We start from the raw sequence: 14,903 nt of genomic DNA on the forward strand, positions 1-14,903 counted from the left end.
ACGGTCCACTGGCCTCTACTCCAGGCTCCTAGACAGGAGAGGCCTAGCCGCTAGCTGAGCTCCCCGGAGCCCGCAAAGCGCGCGCAAGGAGCCCCGACCCTGAACGCGGACGTACACAGACTCGAGCCCCAGCTTAGAGCCAGTATTTGCTAGAGGGACCGAGGCAGAGACAGAGAAAGAGATCTCCAGCTCTCAGAGTGTCACGGGGCCTAGGCGGGGCAAGCGCCCTCTGAGGCCATCAAAGACAGGGGTGGCTGTTTCCCCCTCCTCCAGCCTCCTCCCCAATAGATATAGCACGAATTTTTAATGCGTCTTCCTTTCACAGACAACAATACAGGGTTTGAAAGCCGGACACAATTTGGGTTTTGTGCGGGTCCCTCCTCGCGCTCCCTTGGCCCAGCTGGCCATATGGAATCCAGCATGGAGCCCGCGGATGACAAAGGGACCCAGTGACGGGCCCAACAAAACCCCAAGGAGACTTCTGCCTGACTCTGGGATTCACTGCCCGCGATAAGCGCGCTGAATGGTGCGGGGTGGAGGGACGGAGGGTGGGCCCCTTCTCCCTCTTCCCCTCTCTGTCCCCTGCGATCCTTTCTCTGTCCCTTTTTAATATGCACGCCTCTAACATCCCCGGCTCCCAGCTCTCCCATTGTGCCGTTTTGTGCGGCCCCGCTGTAGATTGGGCGAAGATAGACTGCTGAAGCGAACCCGGCGCCGGGTGCGCTCCCAGGGCGCTGGGGTTAGGGCCACACAGGCTCTGCGGGCGCTTTTATTGACTCCGTGGGGACCCGAGGACAGAGAGAGGCGGGCGTCGGGCCCACCTCCCGGGCTCCGAGCCGCTGGAGCGCACACCCAGACAGCAGGCCCGGGGCCTGGCCACCGCCCCAAATGTGCCCTCAAAGCGCACACGTGGAAGCCTGCGAGAACTTGGCCCTTCCAAGCTGCCTCCTTCCTCGCTGGAGGCCTGGCGGGGGCGGGGGGCAGGCGCCTACGATCATCTTTGGCTTCCAGAAGTTTGGGTCCTGAAACAGTCAAAAGCAGCCAAGTCTTGGGGCTGTGCCTCGGGTCTCCTGACAACCCTACTCCAACAGGCTGAGAACTCTCACTTTCCCGGCGGGCGGATGGGGTTATAGGGAGGTTACTAGAGGAATGTTGAGTGGTTGGTTGGTAGCTGGGCAAGCTGGGCATTGGCACACACGATTTGGGAATTCTCCTAGCTTTTTCAAAGAGCAAAATATAAAACTTCAAACGTTTCCACGCTAGTGTGGGGAACAAAGGTAGACTTTCCAGCATTTAGGAAAACCTGAAAGAACCCAGTCGAACCTGGAGAGGAGAAAGGACATTTAGGAGGATATTCTAAAGACTCCAGCGCCCTCAATTATCCAGGGGTGGCTGCGCAACGCGGGAAGAGCGTGTAATCACGTCCCGGGCGGGTAGAGTTGAGTGCTATTGACGCGCCGATTTGGTCACACGGATAATCATGTTTGCTTTAGATATTGAATTAAATCTGATCATCAACTAGAGGCAGCGAGTAAGTCAGCTGGGACCGGCTCCTTTTGCTCTGCCTCCTCGCCCCCCGCCCCCAGCCACGGACGTGGAGCTCGAGAAAAAAAAAACTGTTTCCGAATGGGGCCGACTTCCAATATCCCGAGGCGTCTCCCAGCTTTGGCTGGGCTCTGAGCTTCGGAGCCTCGAGTGTTTTCGGAAATCAGCGAGATAACAGGAGATAGGAGGCCCTATCCCCGAGTCCTCGGGGCCCTCTGCGATGCTCCCCGGGTATGCGCCGGCGTCCTTCAGGGAGCTCTCCCGGCGACAAGGGTGGGATGGAATCTGACCTCTAACGAGGGAAGGACTGAGGCGCCCTCCCCCGGGCGAACTTGGGCTGTGTGCTCACCTCCCGCTCCCCTCACCGCAGCCCAGGAGGCCGGGGCGCACCACCCCACCCCAGACCCCTACTTTCTAGAGAGCAATTTGCTCAGCTTCACGCGAGAGAGCTGGTCTTGGGGGGTACCGCGCACAGCCGAATGCTAGTAAGGGATGAGGCCCGGCATCCAGTCCCGGGAGACAGCTGGAGACGCGGAAAGAGGGGATGCAAGGAAGGTTCCGGTTAGCAGGGATCGCCTCCGGCTCCCGCTGCCTGGCCCTCCCCGGGCGAGAAGCCTGGCGAGAAGCCTGGCGAGGCCACCGCACACTCCTGTCGCCCGCGCCCCGGTCCCTGCGTCCCTCCTTGTAGCCTAAGCCTGAAGCGCCCCGAAACCCATCCCGGGCCTCCGCGCCCAGGTCTGGGAGCCTCCTCTTAGGTCACCTCCCGACCCCGGGCAAGGGGGTTGTGGATTGGAGAGAAGACGACCGGTCTCAACCTCAGCGCTCCCTCCCCTTCTTCGCACGAGCTAAATCAAATGCAACAAAGTGAAAGTCACGAGTGTAGTGGCATCAACAGCTCCCCACTGAAGGAGCCACTCGTAGACTTGGGCAACCGAGGGAAGGTTTGCTCTTCTGGCCTTCGAGTTTTCCAAAGTCATTCTTCCTCCCGCGCCAGGACGCAGACGCCCGGAGGCAGACAGGGGGCGAGGCCGAGAGAAGCCGGGCGACCCCGGGCGGCCGCTCGGCCGCTCACAGGCCCGAGGCCCGGCGCTCCCGCCTAAGGTCTGGTGTCCCAGGGCCGAGGCGCGGTGCCTGACCTGCCCGCCCGGGCGAGGCCTGTTCCCGGGGCCTCTGCCGCGCCCCGGGTGCCCCGGCCTCCAAAGGATGCTGGGGGGCGCGGGGCCCGCGGCCTGGCCCGGCTCCTTGCCCGAGGCCTCAGGCCCGGCGCGGGGCGACAAAGTAAGACAGAACCGGAGGGCCGGGCTTGTATTTTTTTAAACACAGGATTTTTATTAAAATTCTTATTTAAAAAAATTGAAAGCTTTCAGCGCCCGGCGCTCTTGGGGAACCGCACAGAACCGCTGAACTCCAATTTCCGGGGCTCAGGCCCCGGAGGACGGGGCAGGGGGCCTTCTCGCTCGCCTACATTATGTTTTTCTTTTGTCACATTTGAGAAATGTTTGCACTGAACAAAATTTAAAAATATATAAAGAAAAGAAATCAGGAGTAACCAAACAGAAGCAAACCAAAACAAACCACAAAGAAAGGGGTTGGGCCCGGAGGAGTACGGGCCCTTCCTGAAGGTCATTTTGGCAACAATCACCACTGATATTTACAACGAAAAGCGAAATCTGCCACCAGTTGTCAGAACGTTTACATGGCCATAAATATTTAGCATTTTCTTATAAAAAAAAAAAGAGAGAGAAAAAAATCCTCTATATTTTTAAAGTGTTTTCCACTTGCTTTAGAAGAAGACGCTGACAATATCGCTACTCACACAAACGTATTTTACAAAATTCACAAAAGCAGGGCGCGGGGGTGGGGGGTCTTTTTCTCCTTCTCGAGTGAGGAAGTTAACGTTGGGACCATTAGGTCCCCGGGGAGAAGCAGAGAAGCGAAGCTGCGCAAACATTCTGTAAACACGGCTTAGGGTTCAGCCATCTCCAATGGTTCAAACGGAGAGAGGGGTGAGGCGGAGCTGGGTGGGTGGAACTGCCTCTCCAAGGAGGTGCAGGCCAACTCTTGGAGCCTCTCCGACGAAGCCGAGAGTCAACTCGACTCCATAATAATAATTATAATAATATAATCACCACCGTACGGGCCGAGAGTCCTCCGCGCCTCTGCCGCCGGGGTGGGGCCTGGGCCAGGGGCCTCGAGTCTGGGAGGGGCAGGCGCTCACCAAGTCCACGGCTGGGCCTGGACCAGGGGGTGTGCTGTCGGGTACTGGGGGGCGCCGGCCGAGCTGTACTGGGCGTTGTACTGCATGTGTTGCAGAGACTGCGCGCTGTAGGCCGAAAAGGGGATGCCCGCCTGGAAGGTGGCTGCTGCCAGGTCCTGGGCTTTGAGCGCGTGGCACGGCTTGCCGTCCCTGACCAAAACGGGCACGGCCACCCGGCGCGGTGAGGGCAAGGGCGTCACCTCCATACCTTTCTCGGCCCGGGCGCGCTTCATCTTGTAGCGGTGGTTCTGGAACCAGATCTTCACCTGCGTGGGCGTCAGGCGGATAAGGCTGGCCAGGTGCTCGCGCTCGGGCGCCGACAGGTACCGCTGCTGCCGGAAGCGCCGCTCCAGCTCGTAGGTCTGCGCTTTGGAGAAGAGCACCCGCCGCTTCCGCTTCTTGCCGGCGTCCCCCCCGCCGCCGGGGGTCTCCTTGTCATTGTCCGGTGACTCGTCGGCCGATGGCTCCGGGGACTTGGAACTCGAGTCTTGGGGCGCCGCGCCGGCCGCCAGCCCGTGCACTGGAAGAGAGGGAAGTCTGTCAGACGCCTGTAGTCCCCGTGCGCCCTGGATCCTCCGCGCGCCCTCTGCCCCGTGCGCCCTGCAGGCCGGCCCGGCTGCCTTCGCCCAGACCCTCGCCCTGCTCCACACCGGATGGAACTGTCGGCGTCTCCCCGCTCCCCTGGGGGAAAGAGAAGAGGCAGGAGTAGGGGCTCGGGGCTCTGGTTTCTAGGGGTTCCCCCAGGATGAGTGCGTATTTGGGGGGGGGGCAGGGAGGAGTGGCGCGCAGAGGAGATCACCGCGGGTTATGGGCTCCGGCCCCCTTAAGCAGTTTCCTCTCCGGAGAGACGTGGGCAGATTTTTAAAAGAAAAAACCCACAATCCCGGCATTGATCGGGTCGGCCATTTAAGGCAGGTTTTTGGGGGCTTTCGTTTCTGCTTTCCGACTTTCTGGACACCCTCCGCACTGCACAAAGCAGCCTCTATGAAACGTGGAGGGGGGGTAGGGTGAGCTATTTATACCCGGGCCACCCTCTCCCCGTACCCCGAGGCAGGCTGGCCCGCTCCAGGCTGGTCACTCCCGGCAGTCGGAATGGGGGAGGGGGCCACGGCCCGAGCCGTCCGTCCCGGTTGACGTCTGTAACCGGCCCTTGGGAGGTACTCCCCTCCCCCGCCCCTTCCTCCTAATTTCTCTTTGGAAAGAACGTGAGACCAAGTGTCCCCCCCTCACTCCCATCCCAGGGGCGTCTGGCGAGGCGGGAAGAGAACAGGGCATCCCAAACAAGCGTTAGGCATCTTTCCGGGGCGCAGGGTGAGGGATCCGGCTCACGGGGCCCCTTCCCCTTCCTGCGTCCGGTCCGGGCTGCGGTCACCAGCCGCGGCAGCCCAGCTGCGCTACTTACGCGAGTACTGAAGGCCCTCGGTGCTGGCCAGCCAGCGCGTGTACGGGTTGTCGCTGCTGTCGTAGAAGGGGTTCTTCAGGGGCAGGCTCTGCACTGTGTCCAGGGCGCCCTGCCCCAGCGGCCCGGCCCTCTTGGCGGGCTCCGGCCCCTCGTTCTCCTCCTCCGGCCCTTCGGCCACCGAGCCCTCCTCATCGTTGGTGTCCGGCAGGTCCAAGATGTCCTTGACCGAAAACCCCGTCTTTGTGTTGGTCAGCGACATGGCCCGGACCCCGCAATTTATGCCGCAAAGTTGTAGCTTCACTTGATCAATTCGTGGCTCTCCCAGTAGGGGCGGGGGAGGGGGTATGGGGAGAGGGGTTGGGGGAGGGGAGGGGGGATGGGCTTTAATTAGAGAGATTATTATGTTTAAGAAAGAGAAAGAAACTCTCGGAGAGGGGAGAGGGGGGAAAAAAACCCCAGGCGTTGTCGGTGTCTTCTCTACAGGCACGCGGAAATGGACGCGGGGTGCCGGGCGGCCTGCGCGCCAGCGCCGCGGGCCGGGCCCGAGTTTGTAACTCCAGGAGGGGTGCCAAGGCGGCGTCAGCTCCGGCGGCCGCTCGGCGCGCGGTGGCGGCTGGTGGCGAGGAAAAAATGGGCCATTGCCCGAGCGATCAGTCCATATAAGGCTGGGCTCCACTCACGAACCTGGGGAGAGGGGGGGAAGAGGGGGAGAAAGAGAGGGAGGGAAAGAGAGACAGAGGGAGGGAGGGGGAGCGAGAGAGGGAGCGAGAGAAGGGTGGAAAAAAAGGAGGGGGGAGACATTAAAACCCAAAGGTTGGACACGTGTGGGCGGGTCTTGGAAGTCAAGTGGATGAAGACTGTATTTGCAGATGTGAAATTGTGGGTTTTGGGGAGCTCCGCGCTCCCAGCCAACAGCCCTCTAGAGCAAGATGAGAGGTGTAACGTGTCAATTAATTGCAAAGACTGGGCAAGCCTTTTTTTTTTTTTTTTTAACCCAGTATTTACATACAAAGGACCACCGCGTCGCTCGCGACTCCACACACTTGAAAGGGCCGTTTTAACAAATTGCATCTTAAAAAAAAAAAAAAAAAGCGAGGGAGGAGGAAAGAAAACAAAACAGAAAGCCGGAGGAGGAGGAGGGAAAAGAAAAAAAAAGTCCTCCTTAACATTCAAGGGTTCCTGCCTCCCCGCCCCCGCGCGCCCGCCCCCAGCAAGCCGGAAAATTGGCGATTTGTGGCGCCTTTGGAAAAGGGGGAGGGGGCGCAGGCTGAGTCGCGGAAATCTCTCCTTCCCATCGCTGGCGGTTCCCTAAACAAGATCCGGTTCAAATGGCAAGAGCCCAACTTCTGTAAGCCTCCTAGGTCAATATTTTGGTTGAGGCTTAAGGATGAGTACCAGAAATGACAAGGCAAGTAATTGATTCTAGTTAACGCCGAAAGAGCCCGAAATCCAGGAGAAGGATCGGCTCGAGGCCGACCGGAGCCACCACTCAGCGACACCCGCACAACTCCCCCCCACCCCGGCCCGCCACCCTTTATTTGCTAAAGACATTTATTTCCGTCTCCCCGCCTCCCCTCTCCCCCTCCAGCTCCGTGCAGCCGAGCAGGACAGCACCGTTCTCTTGGCGCTGTGCGGACGCCCGGGGAGGGGCGGGGGAAGGGGGAGTTGGGACGTCTTCCCCGAGCCTCGATCGGCCCCGGCCCCACCACCTCCGGGCCCGCGGGCCGCGCCCTCCGTGTGGAGGAAAGGGCAGACGGCCCCGCGCCCTCCCTGCCCCCTATTATGCCTCCCTCTGCAGCCTCCAGCGGGGGCGGAGAGAGGGGAGGGGTGGCGGGGCGCGGGCGCGGTCTCCAGGGGGGCGAGGACCCCAAAACGGCGGAGGAGGGGGTCGCAGGGCGGGAGGTGCTGCTGATTTCTCTGTGGAGTTTTCTTCTCCGCAGAGAGTCCTTTCGGATGCCTCAGGGGCGTGTTGCGAGGACACGCCGCAGGCTCCCAGCTTGCGTGAGGTTGAAACTGAACTTTCCCGGGAAGGCACCTTCTGTCCGGGGCCGGCGAGGAAAAGTCCTCGCCGCAGCCCCGCCCCTCCTTCCAGTTTTGTATTTTTGGCGGGGTGGGGGGGGGGGGGGGGGCAGGTTTGCTACCTGATGCTCGTCCACCCCAGAGAAGCGTCTGAACTGTGCTTTGCCCGGGGAGCGGGGAACGGAGAAGGCCGCGGCGGGGGTCCAGGTCTGGCCGCCTCCTCGCCGCGAGCGCAGCGCGGGCGCCCGGCCTCCCCGTGCGCAGCTGCGGCCTCCGCGCCCCGGCCGCCCCCGAGTTGCCAGCGCCCGGCGAGGGCGCCTCTCCCTGAGCCGCTCGGCGGCTTTCTGCAGCCCTCGCTGCCTCGCCCCCAGTATGTGACGTGGGTGACAATGCCCCAGGTTAGAGCGAGCCCCTCGTCGGCGCGTCCTGGGTGGTCGGACCCGGGCAAACACAAATACAAACCGATTGCTAAGCTGCGGACAATGAGCGAAATGTAGACAAATGTCCCGCTCCCGTTGGAAGCCTTTGTCCCGGCTCGGTTTTTGCATTTATTTCAGTGGCGAAATAATACATGATTGACGCTCTCTTTCAATGTGTCCTAACTGTTTGGAATAAATCTAAGGTTGTTCCGAGTTGTCATGGCATTCAACCCTTTTCAATGGACTATCTCTTCATTCATTTCTGAATCCGTCCACAATATTAAGGAAACCCCTTCATGTCGACGCTCCCCATTCCTCTTTTTCCTCCTACTTTTCCCTTTCTCCTTTCTTCTCCCCCGCCCCCGTAGGAATTAGAAACTGGTTTGAATCCTGTTCCTCGAACCCGTTACTTTTCGTGCTTTTTCCCCCCTTTCTCTCTCCAGTCTGCCTTTCCCAGCCTACCCACGCCTTGCCTCCCCTCCCCCCTCACTCGGGAGCTCCCTGCCCCGTCCAGTCAGAGGAGGGAAGTTGGGTCTGCAGGCGTCGGGGAGGCCCAGAGTTTGGAAACAAGGGCTCCTGGGCCTGCCCCGGCCATTGTTACTCAGCTGCTAAATAAATAACTGGCGAGGGAAAGTTCTTCAACCCAAGCTTTGCAGAAAAAAATCGTCCTGACCCTTCCTTGGCTTCATCTGTCCTAAGGGGAGGGGGGTTGTCTCTTCGGGACCAGGTTAAGCATCAGGAAGGTCAGAAATGAGTCTGGTTGGGCCAGGCCAACTGCTGGGTTGGGTGATAAATGTCCCTTTCGGCAAGAAGTGTGTCCCTTTGGCTTATGTCCTGAACCATCTTTGGGAGGGGTGCCCCCAGACACCACCACCCCCACCCCCACCCTGCCCCGCCCCCCGCACCCAGCCTGCTCAGTCCCTCACTTGGGAACCACCTAGTTCCACTTCGCTTCTAACTTCTCCCTTCCGTCCTTACGGTGGCCTCTCCCAGGATCCCATCAGCGCTGCCACTGTGGATCATGTCCCCTCCCTGGGCCCACCCCACAGGTCTACACAGAGCACAGAGCACCTGGGAGACCACCTTCCTGGAAATTGATCCTGGAGAAGGAGCACTGACGGGCAGCACCCTGAGAAACAAGGCCTCCTCACCTCACCTCGGGACCCTGGGCCCAGTTCACGGAGAGGGCCCCCCCATCCCCGCCAGCCCAGGCCCCTCGGCCTCAATAGGGGGAGTTCTCCCACACCTCTGGTCTCAGGGGCCCCTTTCTGCAGCTTTTGCGGGGGTGGGGGGGCCCAAACTCCAGCCTGCACAGGGCGCGGTCTGGGTCTCTGCTCCCCGCTCCACCCTCACCCCTGGTAGTTTTTCCTGCCCCAGCCGCTGCGCTCAGTGTCTCCCTCCAGGGACCTCGCGAATCCATTTTGCCCAGCGCTCCGTTGCCCGTGCGGTTCCCGCGTCCGCTTCCAAAGCACTGACATTTGCAATTGAAAAGGCCCAGGGAGACCGCTGGGAGGCCTGTAATTGAAGGGGAGAAACTCAGCTAGTTAGAGGAAGATCATAAAATTCAAGTCCCCCAGGAGTGGCCTGCGGATGCTGGCAGGCCGGCTGGGGAGCAGCTGGCGGCCGGGGGACAGGTCTGATGCCCAGGGTCTCTCGGATCTCCTGCAGCCTGAAGAGCGGGGCGCCAGGCACTAAACCACACCTCTGTACAGAAATTAGACAGGTGATTGCATCTGAAGGGTTCCCCAAGGGGTCTCGCTGGGAGCAGCACAGCCTGGACTTTTTGAGCCAGGAGTCTCCTGCCTGGTGGGATACGGACCACCCAGAAGGCCGAACCCCGCGCCCCTGGCCCTTTCAGAGTCCTCACAAATACCCCCATCTTTCCACTTAGTCAGCTCTGAACATTCTAGGTCCTCTGGTCAACCAGCTCTGCTTGGATGTGCTGGTCTCCCCATCCTGGGATTCTTGAGTACCTTCTTTCTGGGTGCCGTCACACACACCCAGGAGGGGACTGTGTCCTGGGTCCCCTCTTGTTTGGGTTTGGGCTCTGGTTTCTGCCATGCTTTCTGGGGAAGCTCCTGAGCTGTTCAGCCTTGGGCCGTCTGCTGCAAACTTGGGGAGAAACTGAGAGGTGCTGGAAGATTGATGGCAGCTGTCCTGGGCCAGAGGGGGACACGGCTTAGCTCTCTGGTGTGCGACCACCACCTCGGACCCCTGCAGGGTCACCTGAGCAGCCAGAGGCCCCCCACCCTGGGTCATTAGGCTTGGGTGTTGGGGCTCCAACTTCCTTACACATCTTGAGTTCTGCCTCCCCTTGCTCAAAGGGTGTTACAGGCTCCAAGGGGAGGCAGGGGGAGTGAACGGAGAGGATCTTTCTCCCTGGACGCTGGAAGGCATCTTCTTAGGAGACTTCTCAGGCCGCTCAGCTCCGGTGTCGGAGGGATGGAGGGGCAGGGGCTGCAGAGGGCACGTGGGGAGCTGAACCACCGCTGGAGGCCCGGGCAGGAGGCAAATGTACACAGGCTAAGTGTCCCCACTCCAGGACAAGTGGTCCTCCAAGTCGGCCCAGTGTTTACCTGTTTACTTTCCCAGGTAGCTCAAACACAAGCGCCTTTTCTGAGCTACCGAGATCGGGGGGCCACCCTGGCGCGCCCTGACCCCCAGCGCCCTGTGCCTGCACTGTGCACGGCTGAACGCCCCCTGTTGGGGGAGGGGTGCACTCTGAACAGCCGCAAACCAAGACGGGAAGGTCCTCTGGGAAAGTGAAGTGAGACCTGGTCACACCCACGTGTGGGAGCTTGGCTTGGTGTGCCTGGACGAGGTGGGCGGGGCAGCACCCAGTGCCCTGACTCCGAGTGCTTCCCTCTCGCCTACAGCCTCTTGGCTTGAAGGTCTCTTGGGAGGTGCTCTGCACTCCTCCTACCCTTTTCAGGCTGGTGAGAGCTTGTTGGGTAGGTGCCTCCTCCAGAGGAGTTCAGGGCAGAAAAAGTCCGGGGTGGGGGGTACCTTGAAGTCCTACTCTAAAAAGGGAGGGCGACCTTGAGGACCCCAAAGCCTTGAAGCTCCAGGCTGCACCCCTCGCCCTACCCAGTCCACAAAAGCCCGTCCAGTCATTAAAAATACAAGGTCTTTCCCATTATTTGTAAACACTAATTTGACTTTTTTTTGGAATGAAAAGACGTTGAAAGAAACTGTCTCTGGTACAGTACGTGGCTGATCTCTCCGGCACCTGGCACATCCCATCTCAGATAACAGCCTTCAAGTGGATTATTGTCTGGTTAGCGCCAAGGTGCTAAGTGTTTGTCTACATTCACTCCAGAAACAAAGCGCGTGGCACCTTCCTTCCCACCTCACAGGATTAGCTGCAGGGACACAAAGGTTTTGTGGGAGGGGTGAGGTTTATTTTAGCTCAGGTTGGAGACTCAGAGCATGGTGTGCACTCAAAATCAGTGGGGACGGGAAATACCTTCCAACCTGGTTCCCAAGCCTGGCGACCAAGATGCCCACCTTTAAGAGGCATTCCTCCAAGGTCGCTTGTGGTGGCTTCCACTCCAGGTAGGGGAATGGGGCCGGGGGTGGGGGGTGCTGCAGAGAGCAGGGGTGTCAGCTCTGGCCGCCAGAGGATAGAAGTCCAGGAGTGCGGCCCCAGGGTACCAAACCCAAGCAGGACCTTTCCCAACCAGAAAACTGAAAAGTAGGCTCATCTGCACTGGGTCCTAGCACCAACTGGTGTCACCTTCTGCCCCTGGAGAAGGAAGCAAGGTCCCTGGAAGTCCCTGCAGCCTGCGGGGGTGGGGGTGGTGAAGGTAGGCGTGGGGTGTGTGGGTGGAGGTGGGGGTGTGGGCTAAGGCGTGGGATAGGAGGTTGGGGGGCACTACAGCCCTGTCAGTGAGGCCAGATCAGGACAGGTGCTAATCTCTGGTAGGAGAGACCCACAGTCATTGGACAGAGGGACCAGAAAGCAGGGACTAGTGTGAAGGAAAGGAAATCTGAGTCCACTTTGGGTTCAAGTCAAAGGTGAAGTTTTTTTCTTTCTTTGATCTATATTGTGTTAACTCATACCACAGGAGGGGAAGAATGAGGGCGCCTTCCAGGGCAGTCCTTTCACGAAGATGTTGGGCAGAGAAATTTTCTAGGCCCAGAGACAGGGCTCAGATTCTATATCTGAACCCCGCTCCCTACCTCTTCCTGGAGCCCCAAGAACTCTATAAAGATCCGGAGAGAGCTGATCTTTGGGACCTAGAGCCTGGAGTCCCTCCTGCAATTAATCGTGGGTGTAGGGTGCAGGTATCGGCTAGAGCTGACCCCTTCCTCCACCCTCTTCTACAAGGTGAAAGACATCACTTTCCCAATTATCTGCCTCAGGAAAAAAAAAAAAAAAAAAGCAGACATTTCCCGAGGACATAAACTGTAATAGAAATTAGGATTTCTCTTTCTATTAATCAGCCTCATTGTGTGGGCGTAAGACCCGGCGGACATATGTTAGGACTTTGATAAATGTGCTTTAATGAGATCTTTGAAAATGCATCCAATAAAATAAAAGGCGAGAAAAGCCGTTTAACTTTCATGGATGTTAAATTGAACAGGAAATGTGGCTCGGGGCGCGCTGCAAAATGGAACGGGCCTTCCTCCAATATTTTCTGTAAAAACGTAGCTCTAAGCCCCCTTTAGGCCAAATGAGCCCATCTCAGCCAATCCATTGTCACCGGTTTATTGGGGAACCAAACGCCACGTCCCCCCGGGCTCACCCCTTTGCTCTATTCGTTCGCGCTTCTCTAATGATTAAATATGTTACAATGAGATTACGCAGCGTCAGTGTTGCCTTCAGGAACGTTCTTCCAGCCAAGCTCGACCTCCCCCCGCCATAAGGGTGATTTCAATGCAGGAGATTTGGGTTTCTCTAGAAAACACGACGCCGAAAGCACGTTCTTATCTGAATTTACTTCTTAACACGTGACAAAATCATTCCCAGAAGACTTCGAAAAGCCAGCGGCCTCTCCAAACGGGTTAGTACTCGGCACTTGGAGCTGGGCTGAAGGCTCGGCGCCTTGTTGCCCTCGCCGGCGCGGGGAGGCCGCGCTTCCAGCCAGCGCAGAGCCTGCGAGCTCGGCCTGGAAAGCGGGGAACCAACTCTCGAGGGCCCTCCGGCACCAGAGAGAAGGGATTCCTGGGGCTCTCTCATTTCACCAGTCTGAGCCCCCGAGGTCCACAGACATCCGCTGGATGCAACGCCCCCTTTCCATCCCCGAGCGCCACCGAGATCGAGAAGGTGCGAGAGGCGCGCCAAAGGGCCTCCTCGCAGTGTGTGTGTGTTTGGGGAGGGGTTCGCAGGGGGGCGCAGAGGGGGCGCCCCTAGGAGACCAGGGCCTCAGCAGAGCCCACTGAGGCGCATTTCTGATCCTCTGGCGATCTCTACTGACACAAACGAGAACTGTCTGGCGCCTGGCGCGACCCCTCAAAGTCCTGGCTGGAGCCGCCTCCGCAAAGACCCCCCCTGACCCCTGCTCGGTCCCCCATCCCTAGTCCTTCCTGCTGGTGACTCCCGCCCCTCACTCTCTTCCTCCTCACCCCCCACCCCACCCCGTGGCCCAGTTCCGCCCGAAGAGCACCTCTTTCTCCGAGAGGCGCCATCTCCAAATTGCCTGGGGGATATCGCCTCCGCCCTACGCGCACCGGGGAGACTTACCCGCGAAGGTAGGGCAGAGGCGCGCCGTTCCCGGCTGGGGCTGGGGCGGCCCGGGAACCTTCCGAGCCGGCGATGGGGAGGGGCCCGAGGCGCGGGGCGCGCCCGCTCCGCCTCCCACTCCCGGCGCCGCGGAGACAGCCCGGCCGAATCTCCTGGCGAGCCTTTATCTAGTCCCCCCCCCCACCTACCCGGGACCCCCCTCCTCGGCGCCCCTCCCCCGTCGCGCCCTCCCGGGCGGGGCTCCGAGCCCCGCCGCGCCGCTCCTCCCCGCGTTCCCCGGCGCCCGCACCTGCGGGCCTCCGGAGGTCCCGCTCTCCCGCGGGCTGGAAAGTGCGCCGCGGTCGGAACACCTGGCCTCGGCGGCAGGTAAAACTTTTCCCTCCCGGGGGGCGCGGCGGGCGGGGCTCAGTCCCTCCCCAGCGCCCCCCTCGTGACCCGCGGAGCCGGCGAAGGACCCGAGACCCCCGGCACTTGGCCACCTGCTGCTTCCCGACACCCCCCACCCCCAAGCCGAGGCGAGAATCGCGAGAGGGGGCCGCTCAGGCAGTTGTGCGTGGGACCCCGAGACCCCCCCGGGCCCGCGCGTCAGGGTCCCGGCCCCGAGGCGTTCGGGTCCCCGGCGGCGGCGGAGGCCCGCGCTGGCTGCTGGCGCGACAGCTGGGGGTGGGGGTGGGGGCGACCCACGGCTCCTCGAGCAGCAGCGCACCCCGAGATCCCGACCACCCCGGACCACGCGCGAGCGGAAGGCTCACCTGGAGCTGCGCCCGGAGCCCCGGCCAGCAGAGCACGCGGATCCCCGGCCGCTCTTTATCCCAAGCCTCAGGCGGCTGCAGAGCCGCGGGCGCACGGGCACTGGCGCGGCGAGCGCTCCCCCTCCCGGCTCCGGCTCCTGGCCCGGCGGCCCCACCCTCCGGGCTTCGGCCCCGCGGCCGCCGCGCAGCCCCAGCGGAGGGGGCCGCTCCCCAGCGCCGCGCGCTCTGTTTGTTTTCCTTGCCCGACTGACGTGAGTCAAAATATTGGCCATATGTTCAGCGGTAATAAATTGGGTATGAGCGCAAACACACTTGGGCTTCGATGGCTCTTTCAGCTGCCACATGGCCGGCTTGGAAGGAGGGGGGCTGCCACCTTGCTGCGACCCCCATCCCCAAACAGGCGGGTGGTCCCTCTCCGGAGCGGCCCCTAGAAGACGGAGACCTGAGACCCCAGGCCTCGCCTCTCCCTTGCCCCTCCTCCGTCCCCAGCGTGGTCTCTCGGACCCCTCAGCTCCAGGCGAGCCCGGGCTGCTGCCTAACAAGGTCGCCATCTATAAATTGCTCGGTCGCTAAGACGCCATAAAACCGTAGGGCCAGATGTGGCACGTTATTTATGTGTGAAACCGCGTTTACACTAGATAGCCGATCCAAGGCCGAGAGCACGGCTCGGCGGGAGGTCACAGACCTCTAGCCCCAGGCTCCTGGCTCCTCCCCCCAGCGCACTCCCCGCTCCAGATTGAGGGGTGTAGGTCTTTCTGGGAGAGGGGTTCAGCCCTGCAGCTCAGGAAGAAAGTGATTGCAATGCATTGGTGCCAAGGTGCCA

At 60.5% G+C, this 14,903-nt stretch overlaps 1 protein-coding gene across 2 annotated transcripts; it reads right to left on the reverse strand.

Moving 5' to 3' along the window:
• Positions 1-2,848: 2,848 nt before the first annotated feature.
• On the reverse strand, positions 2,849-14,230 carry NKX2-2 (NK2 homeobox 2). 2 transcript variants are annotated; one of them, XM_070801059.1, is made up of 3 exons: positions 14,081-14,230; positions 5,205-5,888; positions 2,849-4,322 (listed from the first exon to the last, which is right to left on the reverse strand). In XM_070801059.1, exons 2-3 carry the CDS (start codon positions 5,461-5,463, stop codon positions 3,760-3,762), a joined length of 822 nt encoding a protein of 273 aa, XP_070657160.1. In that variant the 5' UTR covers positions 5,464-5,888; positions 14,081-14,230; the 3' UTR covers positions 2,849-3,759. The 2 variants fall into 2 exon arrangements, with proteins under 2 accessions (XP_070657160.1, XP_070657161.1); XM_070801060.1 differs by lacking the exon at positions 14,081-14,230 and adding an exon at positions 13,329-13,475.
• Between the last annotated feature and the right edge of the window lie 673 nt (positions 14,231-14,903).

This window comes from Bos indicus, chromosome 13 (genome assembly GCF_029378745.1).
Source record: "Bos indicus isolate NIAB-ARS_2022 breed Sahiwal x Tharparkar chromosome 13, NIAB-ARS_B.indTharparkar_mat_pri_1.0, whole genome shotgun sequence".
NCBI lineage: Eukaryota > Metazoa > Chordata > Mammalia > Artiodactyla > Bovidae > Bos > Bos indicus.